The 22,973-nt window shown below is 47.1% G+C and overlaps 1 protein-coding gene across 1 annotated transcript in view; it reads left to right on the top strand.

Annotated features, from left to right (window-relative positions):
- The first annotated feature begins 2,431 nt into the window (after positions 1-2,431).
- Positions 2,432-22,973, top strand: part of CEBPG (CCAAT enhancer binding protein gamma) — a 140,968-nt gene continuing 120,426 nt past the window's right edge. The window contains exon 1 of the mRNA XM_077276921.1: positions 2,432-2,707. Coding sequence (XP_077133036.1) covers positions 2,575-2,707 — 133 coding nt within the window. The 5' untranslated portion in view covers positions 2,432-2,574. The remainder of the gene's footprint in view (positions 2,708-22,973) is intronic.

Here is a 22,973-nt window from a genome sequence, read left to right as displayed (position 1 = left end):
CTCGGATGTGGTCATGACGACATCCACTCACCATGGCAACGATCGGGACCCCGTGTCACGCCGTGGGGTCTCCAATCCAAAGGCAGAGGGGCTGCCAGCCATGTGCCAGCTTCCGGAATGCTGCCATCTTGTTCGACAGCAGTATTTCGGGGGTTAATGCGCCAGGTGTCAGCTGTCAGAATCAGCTGACATCCGGCGCGATCGCAAGCAAACCCCCCTGTGAGTATGGCCGATTACTGAGACGTAATGATCCGTCCAGTGTCAAATTGGCCCAGGTCACATGGACGGATTATTACGTCCGATGTCAGAAAGTGGTTAATATCAGCCCGAAGATGTCTGTCTTGCCTTTGCTAATTATTAGTTACTAGATGGTGGCCCGATTCTAACGTATCGGGTATTCTAGAATATGTAGGTAGTATATAGCACAGGCTATGTACTATATTGCACAGTGACGTAGTATATAACACAACCGACGTAGTATATAGCAGAGCTACGTAGTATATAACACAGCCACGTAGTATACAACATAGCCACGTAGTGTATTGCACAGCTACGTAGTGTATTGCACAGGCACGTAGCATATTGGTCAGCCACGTAGTATATAGCAGAGCCACGTAGTATATAGCAGAGCCACGTAGTATATAGCAGAGCCACGTAGTATATAACAGAGCCACGTAGTATATTGTAGAGGCACATAGTATATTGCATAGCTACGTAGTATATTGCACAACCACGTAGTATATAACAGAGCCACGTAGTATATTGCACAGTCAACTTAGTATATAACAGAATTGACACAGCCACATAGTATATTGCACAGCTACGTAGTATGACACAGAGCACGTAGTATATTGCACAGCCATGTAGTATATTGCACAGTCACATTGTATATTGCCCAGCTACATAGTATATAGCACAGAGATGTAGTATATAACAGAGCCCATGCAGTATGTAACACAGCCCACGTAGTATATAGCAATGTGGGCACTATATGCGTGGTTAAAAAAGACTTAAAATAAAAAAATAAACATATACTCACCTTCCGAAGGCCCCTTGAAGTCCTGGCGCCTGTGTGTGGTGCATGCGGCAGCTTCCGGTCCCAGGGTTGGTATGAGCGCAGGACCTGTGGTGTCGTGGCCACATGACCGTGACGTCATGGCAGGTCCTTCTCGCATAGCATCCTTGGCACCGGAACCTGCCGCTTGCACTGCCGAGGACAGCACGCGACGTCGGATGGTGAGAATCTTTTTTTTTTTTTAATTATTATTATTTGTAACATTAGATCTTTTTACTATTGATGCTGCATACGCAGCATCAATAGTAAAAAGTTGGTCACACAGGGTTAATAGCTGCGTTAACGGAGTGCGTTACACCGCGGTCCGTTAATGCTGGCATTAACCCTGTGTGAGCGCTCAGCGCTGACTGCAGGGCAGTAAAGCAGCGGCCATTTCGCTGCCAGACTATGGCCGTCACTGATTGGTCATGGCAATGCTCGTGGGCGTTTTGCCACGACCAATCAGCGACTTGGATTTCCATGACAGAGGCTGCGACCAATGAATATCCGTGACAGACAGACTGACAGAAGGACAGACAGAAAGACGGAAGTGACCCTTAGACAATTAAATAGTAGATAGGGGGACCTCAACGTAATTTTTTTTCAATATATAGCTGTGAGCTGATATTAATAGCTTGGGAAGCTCCATGGGTATTACCCCCTTTCCAGGCTATAAACATCTTCCACCAGCCGTCGGCTTTAGTTCTGCTGGTTAAGAAAATTACGCGGGAGCCCACGCCATTTTTTTAAGAAAAATAATCATTTATTAAATACATGTACAGTAAGCTGTACACACACTGTACTAATTGTACTTGTCACTGACATCTATATAACTATCTATTCTATGTTATGTACTGTATGTAATCCATCTATCCTATGCTGTTGGCTCCTGCTGTGCAGATTAATTGGTGCCTTTTCAAAGGAGATCGTTGTTTAAAAATCGGACAGCACTCGCATGGCTTTTTTTCGCACCAATTGACTTCTATTGCCAAATGCGATCCAATTTCCGATTACAATCACAGCATGCTGCACTTTTTTTCCAGTCTGATCTGAGTCCGACCTGATGAAAAAAAAAAAATGCAGATGAACACACAATGACAGAATAACATTGGTCCAAATGCAATCTGATTTTTAATTGGATTGCATTTGTTTGATTTCATCACAATTAGGAATGAGCTCTTTTCGCAGACTTAATTATAGACTGTGTCTGCAGCTAAGTCCAGTTAAGAACCAGAACCTGTTACATCGTAAACTTTGTAGAACAAGCAGAGGAATAAAGCTTGACGAAAGACAGAAAAAAGCACCCGTCAGTCAGAGGGCTCAGCCGGCTTCTGGTGAGAAAGGCATGCGCCAAAAGTCAATCGGGAATAGAAGCACAGTAATGGCCGTGACGTGACATCAGTCCGCAACATGTTTTCCACTGTATTCCGCCTGACGATTCGCTGCAGCCGGTGTAACGTGATCTTTGTACACACCAGTCTCTGATTGGCTATGGGACATGTCATTCACCTGATTGCATCATGCTGCTTATAATAAGGAGTAAGACCTGGGAGATTTCGCAACGAGGCTGTGTGCAAAGGTTTGTCTGGAAGGAAATCGGGGCGAAAGTGGCGAGAAGTGCAGCGTGGAGTGTGTCCACAGCTCTGCTGTCAGGTACAATCACTATGTGAGAACCACTGCGGTATGCCGGCTGTTACACGACTAAACTGGGGAAGTGGAATCATGGGGGCTCCCGTTAGCCTGTGGGGGCTCCCGTTAGCCTGTGGGGGCTCTCGTTAGACTGTGGGGGCTGTCGTGTTCTGGGGCTTTATCCAGAAGCCGTTCGTCGACTCCTCTCTTCCTGGAGCAGCGGGCATGTTGTGTCAGTGACGATGACTGACTTTCCGCAGCCTTGTCACCCTACCTGCCGTGTCCCAATAAATCGTTGTTTTTGCTCTGCCAGACAGTCCTCTGCTGTAACTTGTTAGTTCCCACCCCCATCACCCCTCCTATCGCTGCCATACATGTCCTGTTCTAGGAAAATACATTTTCGTTTTTGGAGTCTGAACAAGACAAACCGCCTCCTCAAAGGAAAACCAGGGCTGAGCTCCATAAGTAGGAGGCAACCCCTCCACACGTGGGGGGGGGGGGCATTCCTCTCAGCCTCTTTGTTCTCACCATTGGTGGGAGTCACTTGGGATAAGGCATCAGACCTTGATTCATCAAAGCTTTTATCACCCAAAAAGGAAAAAAAAAAATGGAGTAACATGCTTTTTGAAAGGATTCAACATTTTTGTGCAACATGTAGATGTGCCGAAAAACGTTGCGACCTTGGCGGCTCTGCCAGAACGGAGCGAACAGGTACACGTCGCCATTCTGTATGCTTCAAGTCAGAAAACCTGCTCAAAGGGAGTCTGTGACCAGGTCCTTACTGCCTATTAGTGAACATCATGATGTAAGATAGAGATGCTGATTCCGAGGTGTCATGTAGTGCTGTATGTATGAATGCTGTATTCATCACCTTTGTGTATCTCTCCTCCCCCAGCACTGATTTCTGCCTATGCACAGTGTACAAAGAAATCTGCCAACCAGTGGTGTGGACAGCGTTATACAGAACTCGGCATTCAGAAATGTAATAGATCTGCAACAGAGGCTAGGGTCAAACGACAGCACAAAAGGATCTGTACAATTATCCAGAAAAGTGGGACTTTTTCATATCTATATAGCTTTTTTTTTTTTTTCTTTTTTTTTTTTTATTCCTCTCACCTGTCATCTGTTTGCAATCCATTTAAAAAAACAAAAAAAGTGTTTTATTTTTATTTTAACACTACCGTTCAAAAGTTTAGGGTCACCCAGACAATCTTGTGTTTTTTGTTTTTTTTCCATGAAAACCCATACTTTTATTAATCAAATGAGTTGCCAAATGAATTGAAAATCTAGTCCAGACATTAACAAGGTTCGGGAAGAAGAAAAAAAAAAAAAAAAATTGAAATAATAAATTTCTCCTTCAAACTTTGCTTTCGTCAAAGAATGCTCCCTTTGCAGCAATTAAAGTATATTCACACGTTTAAGATTTTTCGCTATAAAAGCGTGATAAAACCGCTAAAAGTACACATCCGTTAAGCATCCTATAGTTAGAATGCAATCCGCAATTTTTGTGCACGTGTTTTGTTTTTTTTTTTGTTTTTTTTTCCGCTAAAAAAATGCATCGTGAAAAAAAACGCAGCATGTTCATTAATTTTGCGGATTTTTCACATTTTTCCCTCTATATTATTCAATTGGGGAAGCTCCAGGAAAAAAATGTGAAAAATCCGCTTAAAAACGCGCCAAAAGTCAATCGGGAATAGAAGCACAGTAAAGGCCGTGACGTGCGGATTAAGTCCGTTTTTTTGTCAGGAAATTTCTGCAAACATTCCTGACGTGTGCACATAGCCTTACAGCTTTGCAGACCTTTGGCTTTCTAGCAGGGAACCTGTCACCCCCAAAATCGAAGATGAGCTAAGCCCACCGGCATCAGGAGCTTATCTACAGCATTCTTCAATGCTGTAGATAAGCCCCCGATGTATCCTGAAAGATGAGAAAAAGAGGTTAGATTATACTCACCTGGGGGGGCGGTCCGATCTGATGGGTGTCACGGTCCGGGGCCTACCATCTTCATAGGATGACGTCCTCTTCTTGTCTTCATGCTGCGGCGTACTTTGCCCTTTTGAGGGCAGAGCAAAGTACTGCAGTGCGCTGGCGCCGGGCCTCTCTGACCTTTCCCGGCGCCTGTGCACTGCAGTACTTTGGTCTGCCCTCAACAGGGTAGACAAAGTACACCTGCGCCGGAGCCGCAGCGTGAATACAAGAAGAGGACGTCATCGTAAGTAGATGGCATGCCCTGGACCGCGATGCCCATCGGCCTGGACCGCAGCGGGACCGCCCCTGGGTGAGTATAATCTAACCTCTTGTTCTCATCTTTCAGGTTACATCGGGGGCTTATCTACAGCATTACAGAATGCTGTAGATAAGTTCCTGATGACGGGGGGCTTAGCTCATCTTCAATTTTGGGATTGACAGGTGCCCTTTTAATTTGCTAAGGTAATCTGGAGAAATTTCACCCCATGCTTCCAGAAGCCCCTCCCACAAGTTGGTTTGGCTTGATGGGCACTTTTTGCTTACCATATGGTCAAGCTGCTCCCACAACATCTCAATGGGGTTAAGATCTTGCGACCTTGCGACTGCTCTGGCGACTCCATTACAGATAGATGACCAGCTACCTGCTTCTTCCCTAATTCTTGCATAATTTGGAGGTGTGCTTTGGGTCATTGTCTTGTTGTAGGATGAAATTGGCTCCAATCAAGCGCTGTCCACAGGGTATGGCATGGCATTGCAAAATGGAGTGATAGCCTTCCTTATTCAAAATCCCTTTTACCTTGTATACATCTCCCAATTAACCAGCACCAAAGCAACCCCAGACCATCACATTACCTCCACCATGCTTGACAGATGGCGTCTGGCACTCTTCCAGCATCTTTTCAGTTCTGCGTCTCGCAAATGTTCTTCTGTGTGATCCAAACACCTCAAACTTGGATTCGTTTGCAGGGCTGTGGAGTCGGTAAGCCACAGTTGCAACTCCGACTCCTGGATTTTATCAGGTTCCGACTCAGACTCCTTCATAAATGGCCAATTCGTAACAATAAATTTACTGTTGTAAAATATTAACATCGTGCTTATTCAGTTTCTCACCATATAAGTAATCAGACCACTTAGAGCAAAAACTATATTTATTAGAATACAATTAGAATATAGCAAATAACTTTTATAAACTCTTGTAAGTAAATATGCAATAAACACTTATGCAGTTAATAAGAAGAAATCTATAAATTTGTCCTCAGAAAAAGTATTGCCTCTGTCAGATCCTCCTTCATGGATGCCCTCAAATCTGATCTAATTATTTTGAGAGCAGAGAACAACCTCTCTACACTAACTTGGGTTGGTGGCAAAGCAGTAACCACTCGGGCAACATCTGACAATGTCAGGATACAGAGGAATCGCTTGTTGCACTATTATTTTTGATGAACGGTCAAATTTCTCAATTTCTTTTACATGAAAAATTCTGCTGAAATGTACTGGCTGTGTTCTTTGATGGGGATGACTACTCTTCTATGCGGGAACGCTTTGCACGGTCCTTGTGATCCAAATATTTTTTGAAATTAAATTCTTCATCAGTTGATGAGGGTGAAGATATGGCAGGACGACCAAATTCTTCTTCTTGTTCCTCCTGACTGTTCTGCAACCCTTTCATCCTTGCTGCTATTTCAAACAGAGCTTCTTTTCCTATAGTTAGCTGTTGATCATCTAGAAGAATCCGATGCATTGGGTCTACATAAACCGCTGCCAAAAAGAATGTTATTTTGTAATAGTAGCTCCTCTGTTTCATTGATGTAGTCTTCATAGTCTTCATAGTTATTAAGGTTGAAGGAAGACTGTAAGTCCATCTAGTTCAACCCATAGCCTAACCTAACATGCCCTAACATGTTGATCCAGAGGAAGGCAAAAAAACCCCATGTGGCAAAGAGTAAAGCCCCCGTCTCACATAGCGAGATCGCTAGCGAGATCGCTGCTGAGTCACTAGTTTTGTGACGCAACAGCGACCTCCATAGCGATCTCGCTATGTGTGACACGTACCAGCGATCAGGCCCCTGCTGCGAGATCGCTGGTCGTGTCGGAATGGCCTGGACCTTTTTTTGGTCGTTGAGGCCCCGCTGACATTGCTGAATCGGTGTGTGTGACACCGATCCAGCGATGTCTTCACTGGTAACCAGGGTAAACATCGGGTTACTAAGCGCAGGGCCGCGCTTAGTATCCCGATGTTTACCCTGGTTACCAGCGTAAATGTAAAAAAAAACAAACAGTACATACTCGCCTTCTGATGTCCGTCAGGTCCCTTGCCGTCTGCTTCCTGCTCTCACTGACTCCCGGCCGTACAGTGAGAAGTGAGAGCACAGCAGTGACGTCACCGCTGCGCTCTGCTCTCGCTGTACGGCGGCTCAGTCAGAGAGCAGGAAGCAGACGGCAAGGGACCTGGACACCGAAAGGCGAGTATGTACTGTTTGTTTTTTTTGGTAACCAGGGTAAACATCGGGTTACTAAGCGCGGCCCTGCGCTTAGTAACCCGATGTTTACCCTGGTTACCCGGGTGCTGCAGGGGGACTTCGGCATCGTTGAAGACAGTTTCAACGATGCCGAAGTCGTTCCCCTGATCGTTGGTCGCTGGAGAGCGGTCTGTGTGACAGCTCCCCAGCGACCACACAGCGACTTACCAACGATCACGGCCAGGTCATATCGCTGGTCGTGATCGTTGGTAAATCGCTATGTGAGACGGGGCCTTAACTCCACCATGGGGAAAAAAATTCCTTCCCGACTCCACATACGGCAATCAGACTAGTTCCCTGGATCAACGCCTTATCAAGGAATCTAGTGTATATACCCTGTAACATTATACTTTTCCAGAAGGGTATCCAGTCCCCTCTTAAATTTAATTAATGAATCACTCATTACAACATCATACAGCAGAGAGTTCCATAGTCTCACTGTTCTTACAGTAAAGAATCCGCGTCTGTTATTATGCTTAAACCTTTTTTCCTCCAGACGTAGAGGATGCCCCCTTGTCCCTGTCTCAGGTCTATGATTAAAAAGATCATCAGAAAGGTCTTTGTACTGTCCCCTCATATATTTATACATTAAAATAAGATCACCCCTTAGTCTTTGTTTTTCCAAACTAAATAGCCCCAAGTGTAATAACCTATCTTGGTATTGCAGACCCCCCAGTCCTCTAATAACCTTGGTCGCTCTTCTCTGCACCCGCTCCAGTTCAGCTATGTCTTTCTTATACACCGGAGACCAGAACTGTGCACAGTATTCTAAGTGTGGTCGAACTAGTGACTTGTATAGAGGGAAAATTATGTTCTCCTCATGAGCATCTATGCCTCTTTTAATACATCCCATTATTTTATTTGCCTTTGTAGCAGCTGCCTGACACTGGCCACTGAATATGAGTTTGTCATCCACTCATATACCCAGGTCTTTTTCATTGACGGTTTTGCCCAGAGTTTTAGAATTAAGCACATAGTTATTCATCTTATTACTTCTACCCAAGTGCATGACCTTACATTTATCCCCATTAAAGCTCATTTGCCATTTATCAGCCCAAGCTTCTAGTTTACATAAATCATCCTGTAATATAAAATTGTCCTCCCCTGTATTGATTACCCTGCAGAGTTTAGTGTCATCTGCAAATATTGAAATTCTACTCTGAATGCCCCCTACAAGGTCATTAATAAATATGTTAAAAAGAGGGCCCAATACTGACCCCTGTGGTACCCCACTGCTAACCGCAACCCAGTCCGAGTGTGCTCCATTAATAACCACCCTTTGTTTCCTATCCCTGAGCCAGCTCTCAACCCACTTACACATATTTTCCCCTATCCCCATTACTCTCATTTTATGTAACAACCTTTTGTGTGGCACCGTATCAAAAGCTTTGGAAAAGTCCATATACACTACGTCCACTGGGTTCCCTTGGTCCAGTCCTGAACTTACCTCTTCATAGAAGCTGATCAAATTAGTCTGACATGAACGGTCCCTAGTAAACCCGTGCTGATACTGGGTCATAAGGTTATTCCTCTTCAGATACTCCAGTATAGCATCCCTTAGAATGCCCTCCAGGATTTTACCCACAGTAGAGGTTAAGCTTACTGGCCTAAATTACCGAGTTCAGTTTTTGCCCCTTTTTTGAATATTGGCACCACATTTGCTATACGCCAGTCCTGTGGTACAGACCCTGTTATTATGGAGTCTTTAAAGATTAAAAATAATGGTCTATCAATGACTGTACTTAATTCCTGCAGTACTCGGGGGTGTATCCCATCCGGGCCCGGAGATTTGTCAATTTTAGTTATTTTTAGACGCCGCTGTACTTCCTGCTGGGTTAAGCAGGTGACATTTAATGGGGAATTTTTATCACTAGTCATTTTGTCTGCCATGGGATTTTCTTTTGTAAATACTGATGAAAAAAAGTCATTTAGCATATTGGGTTTTTCCTCATCCTCATCCACCATTTCCCCCAGATTATTTTTAAGGGGGCCAACACTGTCATTTTTTTAGTTTCTTACTATTTATATAGTTAAAGAATATTTTGGGATTATTTTTACTCTCTCTGGCAATGAGTCTTTCTCTGTCTCAATCTTTGCTGCCTTGATTTGCTTTTTACAGAATTTATTTAATTTTCTGTATTTATTTAATGCCTCCTCACTACCTACTTCCTTTAATTCTCTAAATGCTTTCTTTCTCTGTCCCCCATGACGGCACCACGGAGAGAGGGGATCCGCCCACCAAGGACAGGAAACCTACAGATAAAAAGGCGGTACCTCTCTCCCGCATCAGTTTGGTTTCCTGTCCTTGACGGGACCTGCAGCAGATCTTACCTCAGATCGTCGTTGGATTCCGGGGCCAGTCAGACCGGTTCAGGCAGCGGGGGTTCCCTGCCTCGGCTAGGCTGGGCCACCCGATGCGCCACCGCTGGGATCAGTAGGTCTCTAGGGTGAGCGGGGGGCTGCAGCAGCAGCGCTGCGGCTCCTAGAGGAATCCTCAGGGGGTTCCACATGGCACACCCGCGAAAGCCACGGTGAGGGGTCCCTCCATAAGGTGGTGCACGGCGCGACAATGCGCGCGTGAACAGCGCTCCAGGAAGCATCAGCGGCATGGTGCCGCACTTCCGGGTTGGTATCGCGCATGCGCGGGTGCCGCAATGCCTGCTGGTTGGAGCAGGGCATTCTGGGCGGCGCAGAGCTTGCTGGGACGGCGCGGTGCATGCTGGGATTCGCGCATGCGCAAATCCAGCGGCGAGGAGCGCGCGAAACCGGAACTATTTAAATGAGTACTATCTTCCTGGCTAGTTGCTCTATTGGAGTACAGCCAGCGTTCCTCAGCCATGAGTGACCCTGAATTCCAGGACTCACCAGCGCAGCAAACGCAGGCACCGCAGCAGCAGCAAAAACGCCGGCAGCAGGGGCAAGTTACCTCTTAGGTCCAACGGCGTACAACTGGAGCACGGTCTGGATCTCAGCACAGCAAAAATTCTAGTGCTGCATCCGGATCGAAGGAGCATCATACTGTCGATACGGACCATCCACAACCGGTACTGAGGGTACACAGGTGGTGAGTGATCTCCGTGAATGCTCCGGCTAATAGAGCCTACCTTTCTTTTGTTGTTTTAGGGAAGGAAGAGCGCAGGGAAGTCCAAACATAGGATTTGCGCCCTTTGTAAAGAAGATTTACCTGCCTCCTGGGAAAAAAGATTATGTAAATCTTGTATAGAAGAGACTCTATGTGAAGGGCTTCCAGGGTTCGCCACAGAGCTAAAAACATTAATTAAAACTCAGGTGGAAGATACCTTTAAGTCTCTCCAGGGGGGAAAAAAACGTAAAAAAATTAAACATAGCATCCCTATATCTGACTCTAGTCCCTCAGATAGTGGGGAGATTAGTTCAGATTCCTCCGATTCTTCTTCATCGTCCTCTTCATCATCCTCTTCTCAGAAAGGTCGTAGTTGTTTCCCATTAGAAGAAACAGACTCCCTAATTAAAGCAGTCAGAAGTACCATGGGCCTCGCTGATTCCCACACCAAAAAATCTGTCCAAGACATAATGTTCGGGGGACTGGAGCAGAAAAAAAGAAGGGTGTTTCCCCTTGATGACAAAATACAAGCCTTAATAAATAAAGAGTGGAAAAAACCTTTAAGAAAGGCCCTACTTACACCCAAAAGGAAATACCCTTTTGAAGACCCTGCATGCTCCTTTTGGGAAAAAGCACCTAAATTAGACGTGGCAATCGCTAAAGCGTCAAAAAAGTTTGCCCTACCTTTTGAAGACATGGGGGTCTTAAAGGATCCCATGGATAAGAAAGCAGATGCTTTCCTAAAAACTTCCTGGGATGCAGCAGGGGGGGGCCTAAAACCAGCGGTGGCTGCGGCTTGCACGTCCCGCTCCCTTATGGTGTGGCTTGACCAGCTGGAAACCCAGCTCAAAGACAAAACATCCAGAGACAGTATACTGAATACCCTACCAGTAATGAAAGGGGCAGCCGCTTTTCTGGCCGATGCGTCGGCAGACTCAATCAGGCTTTCGGCCAGGTCAGCGGTGTTCTCCAATGCAGCCAGAAGAGCCCTCTGGCTCAAATGTTGGCCCGGAGACCTCCAAACAAAGGCTAAACTTTGTAATATTCCTTGTGAGGGAGAATTTCTTTTCGGCTCTACTCTGGATGACATTTTGGAGAAAGCAGGGGACAAAAAGAAGTCCTTTCCCGTCCTACAATATCCATCTTATAAACGTCCTTTTCGGAGTAAAAAATTCTTCCGTAGAAAGCCACCTAGACCGCAGGACAGATGGGAAGACAAAAAGAACAAGAGCAAAGGGTTTATCTTCAACAAAAGCCCCACCGATCCCAAAAAACCATCACAATGAACTTTTGCCCCAGGTGGGAGGAAGGTTGTCCCTCTTTCTCTCAGCCTGGGAAAAGATAACCAGCAGTGCCTGGATTCTGGATTTGGTACAGTCGGGACTAAAATTCAAATTTCTTACGTTCCCTCAGCCGTCCTTCCTGATAACATCCCAGAGAGCTTCTCCACAGGAGCGGATAGCTCTGGAACAGGAACTCACAACACTACTAGGCAAAGGGGTTCTTCTGGAAGTCCCCCTCCGAGAAAGAGGGAGAGGGTTCTACTCCCCGATTTTTCTCAGGAAAAAGCCAGACGGCTCTTTCAGGACGATTATCAATTTAAAAAATTTAAACAAACACCTGATTGTGGAACCCTTCAAAATGGAGACAATAAAGACAGCGGTCAAAATGTTGTTTCCGTATTGTTTCATGGTAGTGCTCGACTTAAAGGACGCATACTACCACGTCCCCATTCACAAAGACTTCCAAAAATTCCTCAGGGTGGCAATCGAAATAGGAGGGATGGTAAAGCATTACCAGTTTACAGCCCTACCATTTGGTCTCGCAATAGCCCCAAGGGTATTTACCAAATTGATAGCGGAAGTCATGGCAGACCTGAGGAAACAAAACACCCTAATCGTCCCATACCTGGACGATTTGCTGATAATAGGCAATTCTCCCCAACATTGCAAAAATCAGCTACAGTTAGTTATGGACTCTTTGGGAAACTTGGGGTGGCTCCTGAATCTGAAGAAGTCCAAACTGATACCGAGTCAGATTCAGGAGTACCTGGGGATCACATTGGATTCCATCTCCCAGGAATGTCGCCTACCCCAAGAAAAGATCCAAAAGATGGTGGGGTTAGTGTCCAGGGCAAGAGATCTCCCCTCTATATCACTACGAGAGGCAATGTCTCTCCTCGGGTCCATGACAGCTTGCATCTCTGCCGTCCAATGGGCCCAGGCACATACAAGGCAGCTGCAATGGCAGACATTAGCGGAAGAAATTTTCCTGAAGGGAAATTTAGAAGGTCGGTTCACCTTCTCATTAAAAACAATTCTCTCGCTAGATTGGTGGACAAAAGACAGCAACTTAGCCCGCGGTCTACCATGGGTTATTCCAGTGTCAAAGGTGGTAACCACAGACGCAAGTCCCTTCGGGTGGGGGGCTCACCTACACGATCTAGTGGTTCAGGGGACATGGTCAGACGACATAAAAGAGGCATCCTCCAACATGAGGGAGTTACTGGCAGTAAAATTCGCCCTTACAAAATTCCAAAAACCCCTTCACTCACATCATGTAAGACTGTTTTCAGACAACAGAGTGGTAGTAGCCTATATAAACCATCAGGGGGGAACACACTCTCAACCACTGATGGAAGTCACACACTCAATCTTACAGATGGCCGAGGAAAATTTAGCATCTTTGACGGCACTTCACATAAAAGGGGTGGACAATGTCAAAGCAGACTACCTAAGTCGGGTCTGCCTAAAACAGGGGGAATGGGAACTGAACCAGTCCATATTCAATCGGATAACGGAGATGTGGGGGGTTCCGACAATAGATCTCTTCGCAAACAATCTAAATCGGAAGGTGCCCCCCTTTTGTTCCATAAACCCAGCAGGGAACCCGGTGGCACTGGATGCTTTCATGATTCCTTGGAAGCACAAACTAGCATATGCGTTTCCCCCTACCACACTGATACCAGCGGTTCTCAGGAAAATAAGGGAGGACAGCGCCCGGGTGATATTGATTGCCCCTTACTGGCCGAAGAGAACTTGGTTTTCCTGGGCCAGAAGGATGTCCATAACAGACCCTTGGATACTCCCAGACCTGCCCAATCTCCTGTTCCAGGGTCCAGTATCACACCCGCAGGTAGCGAGGTTACACATGACAGCCTGGAATTTGAGAGGGGGTTACTGTTAGAGAAAGGGTTTTCCCAAGGTCTAGTGTCAACCCTCTTAAAAAGTAGGAAATTAACAACCACTAGACAGTACCGTAAAATCTGGAAGAAATTCCTCTCTTCCTCAGGGGCAAAAATCTCCGAAGGAATCCCTCTCAAATTAGTGTTAGAATTTCTGCAAAATGGGCTGGAAAAAGGCCTAGCCACTAACACTCTGAAGGTTCATATTGCTGCACTGGGGGCACTATTTAATTACAATCTAGCAAAGAATCGTTGGGTATCCAGATTCGTGAAAGCAGCAGAAAGATCCAGGCCTCTACCCTCACGTAGAGCCCCACAGTGGGACTTAAATCTAGTTCTCACGGCCCTCACCAAGGCACCCTTTGAGCCCTTAAAAGAACTCCCCTTAAAGATTCTATCCTTTAAGACTTCCCTTTTGGTAGCCCTCACTTCAGCCCGAAGAATTAGCGACATACAGGCCTTGTCAGCAGGGCCACCCTTCACGCTAATATTGGAGGACAGGGTAGTGCTAAAAACTGACCCAGCATACTTACCAAAAGTGGCCTCCCGGTTCCATAGGTCCCAAGAGATCTCTCTTCCCTCCTTCTGTCCTAACCCTAAAAACGAGGGGGAAAAATCACTACACACTTTGGATGTTAGAAGGTGTCTCATCCATTACCTGGAGGCTACTAGGGAGTGTAGAGAGGAAGGGTCTCTCTTTGTGTGTTTTCAGGGCCCTCGGAAAGGCAAGAAGGCCTCCAAGGGTACGTTGGCAAGATGGATCAAAGATGCCATCAACCTTGCCTATACCTCAAGTGGGATGCCAGCTCCAGGGGAAGTTAAAGCTCATTCAACTAGGGCGATGGCGGCTTCCTGGGCAGAAAGAGCCGGAGCAACAATAGACCAGATATGTAGAGCTGCTACTTGGTCTTCACCCTCAACTTTCTTTAGACACTATCGGTTGGACTTAAATTCTTCTTCAGACCCCACCTTTGGTAGAAGGGTTCTGGAAGCGGTAGTCCCTCCCTAATGTAGACAGTCTCTGCAATTCTCTCCGTGGTGCCGTCATGGGGGACAGAGAAAATAGTAGTTACTCACCGATAACGGTGTTTCTCTGAGCCCATGACGGCACCCGTACATTCCCTCCCTCACGCGTGGGTGTGCACACATTTAAAATGTTTAGTTATGTATATAATCTATAAGCACGCGGTATCTTTATTTAAGGTTTAGTAATGTAGTAACATTTGTGATCATTAACCTGATGTTCCCGTTATACTCTGCAAACAAACTGATGCGGGAGAGAGGTACCGCCTTTTTATCTGTAGGTTTCCTGTCCTTGGTGGGCGGATCCCCTCTCTCCGTGGTGCCGTCATGGGCTCAGAGAAACACCGTTATCGGTGAGTAACTACTATTTTTTTGTCCCTTATTGCGCCCCTTACAGCTCTATTTAGCCATATTGGTTTCCTCCTATTTCTAGTATGTTTATTCCCATACGGTGTATACTGTGCACAGGTCCTATCCAGGATGCTAATAAACGTCTCCCATTTTCTTTGTGTATTTTTATGTCTCAGGATATCGTCCCAGTTAATTGCACCAAGATCCTCTCTCATCCGTTGGAAATTTGCCCTCCTGAAGTTTAGTGTCCTTGTCACCCCCCTACTACCCATCTTATTAAAGGTTACATGAAAACTTATTATTTTGTGATCACTATTCCCCAAGTGACCCCCAACCCTTATATTTGATATGCGGTCTGGCCTGTTGGTTAATATTAGGTCTAGCAGTGCCCCCCTCCTTGTTGGGTCCTGAACCAGTTGTGAAAGGTAATTGTCTCTCATAGTTGTCAAAAACCGATTACCTTTGCTGGAACTGCAGGTTTCTGTTCCCCAATCTATTTCAGGGTAGTTGAAGTCCCCCATAATAATGACTTCTCCTTGAGTCGCAGCTTCATCTATTTGCTTTACGAGGATATTCTCCACTGCTTCCATTATTTTTGGAGATTTATAACAAATCCCTATCAGTAATTTATTATTTTTTCCCCCTCCCCTTATCTCCACCCACAGGGACTCTACATTTTCATTAAATTCACCTATATTATCACGCAGGATGGGTTTTAAGGAAGATTTTACATATAGACACACCCCTCCCCCTCGCTTATCTGTACGGTCATTTCTGAACAGGCTATAGCCCTTCAAGTTAACAGCCCAGTCATGGCTCTCATCCAGCCACGTCTCAGATATCCCCTCCATGTCATAATTATGCTCCAACAACATTAGTTCTAATTCATCCATTTTGTTGGCGAGGCTTCTGGCATTAGTATACATGCACTTGATGTTACTGTCTGTACCTCTATTCTTTCTTAAATTACTAACTGTTCTAACCCCACCCCCCATGCCACCGCCACCCCCAACTTCCTTATTTGTGCCCAGGTCTCTATCTCCACTATCTTCCCCTCCTATAAAATGAATACCCTCCCCCCCCCAATCCCTAGTTTAAACACTCCTCCAACCTTCTAACCATTTTCTCCCCCAGCACAGCTGCCCCTTCCCCATTGAGGTGCAGCCCATCCCTAGCGTAGAGCCTGTAGCCAACTGAGAAGTCGGCCCAGTTCTGCAGGAACCCAAACCCCTCCTTCCTACACCAATTCTTGAGCCACTTATTAACCTCCCTAATCTCCCGTTGCCTCTCTGGCGTGGCACGTGGTACAGGCAGTATTTCGGAAAATACCACGTTGGAGCTCCTTGCTTTCAGCTTGCAGCCTAATTCCCTGAAATCATCTTTAAGGACCTTCCACCTACCTCTAACTTTGTCATTTGTGTCAATGTGCACCATGACCGCTGGGTCCTCACCAGCCCCTCCCAGTAATCTGTCCACCCGATCAGCGATGTGTCGGACTCGAGCGCCAGGTAGGCAGCACACCGTCCGACGATCCCTGTCTTTGTGACAGATTGCCCTATCTGTTCCCCTAATAGTGTCCCCCACTACCAGCACCTGTCTGGCCTGCCCTGCTCTCCTATTTCCCTCCTTACTGGAGCAGTCACTCCTCCGGCTTTCAGAGGACATGCCTGGCTGCAGCAGTGCTACCCCTGTACTGGCACCCCCCTCATCTGCCAACTTGGCAAACTTATTGGGGTGTGCCACTTGCCACTTGCAATTAACTCTCCTCTTTGGGACAGGCGAAACATCAGGTTCTTCCACTCTAAGAAAATACCGGGAGTTAAAGGGAACCTGTCACCACGTTTTTGGAAGATGGGATAAAAATAGCGTTAAATAGGGGCAGAGGTGGGCGTTACATTAGTGTGTTTGTTATGCGTTTATTACCCACCTAAGTTGCCGAAATAACTTTGCAAAGTCTCCGTTTTCGCCTGTCAATCAGGCTGGTCAGGTCGCATGGGCGTTGTCTTCCCCCAGATTTGGCGTAGTTTTCCGTTGGTGGCGTAGTGGTGTGCGCATGCCCAAAGTCCGGAATCCTCTTCCAGGGGATTTAAAATAGCGCGGTGTTCGTTATTGCATTGGTGATCGGTGGGCGCGGCCATCTTCCTTTGGCCGCGCGTGCGCAGAAGCGGCGCTCTGCTGGCCGCGGCTTCAGGAAAATGGCCGCCGCGATATCCATCTGCGCACGCGCGGCATCCCGCGGCCATTTTCCTGAAGCCGCGGCCAGCAGAGCGCCGCTTCTGCGCACGCGCGGCCAAAGGAAGATGGCCGCGCCCACCGATCACCAATGCAATAACGAACACCGCGCTATTTTTAAATCCCCTGGAAGAGGATTCCGGACTTTGGGCATGCGCACACCACTACGCCACCAACGGAAAACTACGCCAAATCTGGGTGAAGACACCACGCCCATGTGACCTGACCAGCCTGATTGACAGGCGAAAACGGAGACTTTGCAAAGTTATTTCGGCAACTTAGGTGGGTAATAAACGCATAACACACACACTAATGTAACGCCCACCTCTGCCCCTATTTAACGCTATTTTTATCCCATCTTCCAAAAACGTGGTGACAGGTTCCCTTTAAGTCCTCTGCTTGTAATTTTTTAGTCACTGTAAATGGGTGCTCTAGCAATTTTTCCAGCTCAGTCACCTGATTCCACTAACTTTCATTTAGCGTCAGTTGAGGGTTAGCCATGTCTACAAGAGAGGTTTTCAGTTCAACCAAGCGCTGAATCATTAAGTAAGTACTGCCCCATCGTGTGGCTTGATCAATAATTGCCCCTTTTCTCTATCCCCATGATGGCTCCACGGAGAGAGAGGGGTCCGCCCCCAGGGACAGGAAACCTACAGGTGAAAAAGGGCGTACCTCTCTCCCACATCAGTTGGTTTCCTGTCCCTGACGGGGAACCTACAGCATGTACCTGAAGGATTCTTCGTGGGATTCCAGGGGCTGGTCCAGTCGATTTCTTGATAGGGGGCGCCCTGTCACGGCTGGATTGAGCGGTTTTCTCCCTCCTTTTTCCCTTCCCTGAAGCACCACCACAGGGGTCGGCGGGCCTCATGGGTGAGTGAGGGGGGAAGGCATTGAAAGGATCAAGTCTGCCTTCCTCACAAAAAAAAAAAAAAAAGAAAAAAAAAAGGGGTAGGAAGGAGCGGGTGACGGCGGTCACCAAAAGAGCTCTTTACCACCGCATGGAGGTAGCGGCGGCTACCTTTCCATAAGCTCAGGCAAAATCGGGGCCGCAGAGCCCGAACTAGATGAGGTGACCGGATGCCGTGGGCAGAGACGCCGGCGCCATTACCGCCGGCACAGCCGTTACCGCCGAAGTGCAGGCGCCGACAAACAGCGCTAGTACGCGCGCGCCGGCGTCCCAGCGCATATCTTTCCCCATGTGAGGCCGGCGATCCAGGGAACCGGAAGTTGGGCGGGCGCATGCGCAGACCGTCACTTCCGGTGTCGCCGGTACAATATGATAAAAGAACGCTCAGCAAGCAAGAAAGTGTGGCAAATTCAAACTCCAGTGCACCAGACAGTGCGGAGGCCACTATGAGTGAGAACGAGCAGCAGGATGTGCAGGAAGTCGTCCAACTATCCCCTGGGCAAGCACAGGTGCAGCGGCGTCTGCACTTACAGCATCAGCGCAAAGGGAACTCTTCCTCTGTACAGCGCAGCAGCAGCGGGCGATCAGTCACAACGCAGCCAGGGGTCTGCAAAAACCACACGGCCGGCGACGATTCCGGCGGATACAGTCCCCAGGCCCGAGACGGTATCTCTGATCCACAGGGGGTGAGTGACCTATGTGAAAGTGCTGAGTTTTAATACGGGGTTACTCTTTTTTTCCTAGGGAAGAAAATGTGCAGGCAAAACAAAGCATAGAGAATGTGCGATATGTTCAGAGGAACTGCCTTCCTCCTGGGAAAAGAGACTGTGCAGCACTTGTATAAAAAAGACAATTCAGGAGGAAACTCCAGCATTTGCCTCAGAACTAAAGTCATTAATAAAAAGCCAGGTGGAAAGTGCCCTTAAAGGCATTAAATCCACAAAGAAAAAACATAAAACAAGTCATGGGTTCCCTGAGTCTAGTGCTGACGAGTCAGAAAGCGAGCTATCTGACTCAAATGATTCATCAACCTCTAACACCTCTTCAGTGTCCTCAGAAGGGGGACGCAATTTCTTCCCTATCGAGGAGACAGACGCTTTAGTGAAAGCTGTCAGGTCAACAATGGGGCTGGTAGATGAGCGTCCTAAAAGAACAGCGCAGGACATAATGTTCAGCGGTCTGGAACAAAAGAAAAGAAGAGCATTCCCAATAAACGAAAAAATTCACTCTCTAATTAAGAGAGAATGGAAAAAGCCAGACAAAAAAGCTCTTCTGACCCCCAAGAGAAAGTATCCTTTCGCTGATCCAGCCTGCTCAATCTGGAGTAAGGCACCAAAGTTAGATGTGGCCATAGCGAAGGCTTCTAAAAAGTTTGCCCTGCCATTTGAGGACATGGGTACCTTAAAAGACCCAATGGACAAAAAAGCCGAGACTTTTTTAAAAAAACTCCTGGGAAGCGGCAGGGGGTGGGCTAAAACCAGCCATCGTGGCCACCTGTACGGCCCGCGCCCTAATGGTATGGCTCGAGCATCTGGACTCCCAGTTAAAGGAGAGTCTCAAGAGAGACAATTCAAAAATCAGTGTCCGTAATGCAAGGTGCAGCAGCCTTTTTGGCTGACGCATCCGTAGACTCGGTCAGGCTAGCAGCCAGGTCAGCCGCCTTCTCAAACGCCGCAAGACGTGCCCTGTGGCTAAAATGCTGGCCTGGGGATCTTCAGACGAAAACGAGACTATGTTCAATACCTTGCGAAGGCGAATTCTTGTTCGGGTCAACGCTAGACGATATCCTCGACAAAGCCGGGGATAAGAAAAAATCTTTCCCTGGATTCCCCAACCAGTCTTACAGGCGTTCCTTTCGGAATAGAAAATTCATGCGGAGGAGACCCCCTAAAGGGAACAAAGAGACATGGGAAGACAAAAGAAATAAAAACAGAGGTTTCCTGTTCAACAAACCCACCCCTGATAATAAGAAAACTCAATGAAGGTGTTCCCCGGGTCGGTGGGAGACTAGCCGGTTGTCTTCCAGCCTGGGAAAAAATCTCAAACAGTCCCTGGATTTTAGGCATAATACGAGAAGGGCTCAAACTAAAATTCCGTGTTCCCCCCCCCCCCCAACAACTTCTTTATGGTAACACCGCAGAGACAGTCACAAGAACAGTCAGCTCTCCAGGAAGAGATTTTAAGCCTAACCCAGAAGGGAGTCTTACAGGAAGTCCCACACCAGGAAAGAGGCATGGGCTTCTACTCCCCCCCCCCCCCCTCTTCCTCCGAAGGAAACCAGATGGATCGTACAGGACGATCATAAATCTCAAAAAATTTAAGTTTCCTCGAAATCCCACACTTCATAATGGAGACGATAAAATCTTGCGTGAAAATACTCTTTCCGTTGTGTTTCATGACTGTTCTAGACTTACGAGATGAATACTACCATGTGCCGATCCACAGGGATCATCAAAAGTATCTCAGACTAGCAGCGAATATCCAAGGGGAGATAAAACACTATCAGTTCCGGGCCCTCCCATTTGGGTTAGCTATCGCACCCCGGGTATTCACGAAAATAATGTCGGAAGTGATGGCTCATATACGGGAACAGAATATCCTGATAGTTCCCTACCTGGACGATCTCCTTGTAGCAGGGGCATCATTCCATCACTGCAAACAACAGTTGGATTTGGTCATGACTTCTCTGTCAAGCCTAGGTTGGCTATTGAACCTTTCCAAATCCAAAGTAGTCCCTTCTCAGGTACAGGAGTACTTAGGGATAGTCCTGGACTCAAGCACACAAATGTGCTATCTTCCTCAGGGGAAGATTCAAAAAATGACACAGGCTGTGTTACAGTTGTCGACATCCCCGGTCACCACTCTCAGGAAAGCTATGTCGCTGCTGGGCTCTGACAGCCTGCATCCCGGCCGTACAGTGGGCTCAGTGTCATACCCGGGACCTACAATGGGAGACTTTAAATTCAAGCCTGTATCTGGGCGGAAATTTAGACGGGCAATTAAGTATATCATCAACTACGATACACTCCCTAGAATGATGGGCGAACCCAGTAAATCTTACCAAGGGGGTCCCTTGGGCACTACCGACGGAGAAAATCCTAACGACGGATGCAAGCCCCTGGGGGTGGGGAGCACACGTAGACGGTCAAGTGGCACAAGGGAACTGGAACAAAAATCAAGAACTAACCTCATCAAACATGAAAGAATTGTTAGCGGTAAAGCTCGCCCTGACACACTTTCTAAAACTCCTTCGCTCCCACCACGTAAAAATCTTCTCAGACAATCAGGTGGTAGTAGCATATCTAAACCACCAAGGGGGTACCAGGTCGCAAGCACTGATGAAAGAAACTCGATCCATCTTTCACATAGCGGAGCACAACCTGAAGTCTCTAACAGCCCTCTACATAAAAGGCTCAGAAAACCAAACCGCAGACTTCCTCAGCAGGACGCGCTTAAAACAGGGGGAGTGGAAGCTAAAACAATCGGTGTTCAACCAGATAGTAATGCGTTGGGGAGAGCCAGAGATAGACCTATTCGCGGACAGTCAAAACCGGAAGGCAAAAATGTTCTGCTCAATCAATCCCCGGGGGGGCCCAGTAGCTCTGGACGCCCTTACAATTCCCTGGAACTATCGCCTCGCCTACGTGTTCCCTCCAATATCCCTTATTCCCCTAGTCCTGAGGAAAATTCGGGAGGAGGGAGCAACTGTGATAGTAATAGCTCCGTTCTGGCCTCGCAGAATATGGTTTTCTTGGCTAAGAAAAATGTCCATAGACAGCCCATGGGTTCTACCAGACTCTCAAAATCTGTTATCCCAGGGCCCAGTGTGTCACCCCAGCGTAAAAAGCCTACACATGACAGCTTGGCTTTTGAAAGGAAGCTATTGAGCGATAAAGGTTTCTCACCCAATCTGGTGTCCACATTATTACAGAGTAGGAAACTCGTAACCACCAGGATATACGGGAAAGTGTGGAAAATTTTTTTGTCGGTATCGGGTGCAAACCCATCGGGGGAAATCCCAATAGGGGAAATTCTTGAGTTCCTGCAGAAGGGGTTGGAAAAAGGTTTAGCTACGAGTACTCTGAAGGTTCAGGTAGCAGCCTTGGAGCGTTTTATAATTACGATCTAGCCAGAAACCGATGGATCACGAGATTCATCAAAGCCGCGGGTAGATCAAGGCCTATCCCTCTTCATAATGCCCCTCCATGGGACTTAAACCTTGTTTTAAATGCGCTAACCAAACCTCCCTTTGAACCCCTGGCAGACGCACCCCTAAAGGTCCTATCTCTAAAAACCACACTCCTAGTGGCCCTAACCTCGGCCCGTCGTGTCAGTGACATGCAAGCACTATCCGCGTGTCCTCCCTTTACTCAAATTCTTGACGATAGAGTCATTCTAAAAACTGACCCGGCTTACCTCCCTAAGATCGCGTCACAATTTCACAGGACACAAGAGATCTCTCTGCCCTCATTTTGTCCCAACCCCAAAAATGAGGGAGAAAAAACACTACATACCCTTGACGTAAAAAGGTGCCTAGTCCGATATTTGTCAGCCACTAGGGAGTGCAGGAAGGATAGGGCTCTGTTTGTCTGCTTCCAGGGTCCACGGAAGGGACAAAAAGCATCGAAAGCCACGTTGGCAAGGTGGATAAGAGATGCCATCGCCCTATCCTACTCATCCAGCGGGACGGCCATCCCGGAGAATATAAAAGCTCACTCAACCAGAGCAGTGGCATCATCCTGGGCGGAGAGAGCTGGCGCTTCGATACAACAGATATGTAGAGCGGCCACTTGGTCTTCACAGTCTACATTTTTCAAACACTACCGCTTAGACTTGACCTCCTCTGATCTCACCTTTGGGCGAAGGGTTCTAGAGGCAGTGGTCCCTCCCTAAGAGTTACAGTCTATGCAAATCTCTCCGTGGTGCCATCATGGGGATAGAGAAAATTATAGTTACTTACCGATAACTGTATTTCTCTGATCCCTTGATGGCACCCGTATATTCCCTCCCCTTTTCACACACAG

The sequence above is a fragment of the Ranitomeya variabilis genome, chromosome 8 (assembly GCF_051348905.1).
Source record: "Ranitomeya variabilis isolate aRanVar5 chromosome 8, aRanVar5.hap1, whole genome shotgun sequence".
NCBI lineage: Eukaryota > Metazoa > Chordata > Amphibia > Anura > Dendrobatidae > Ranitomeya > Ranitomeya variabilis.
Note: the sequence above shows the minus strand (reverse complement) of the source record. Positions and strands in the feature narration are given on the sequence as shown.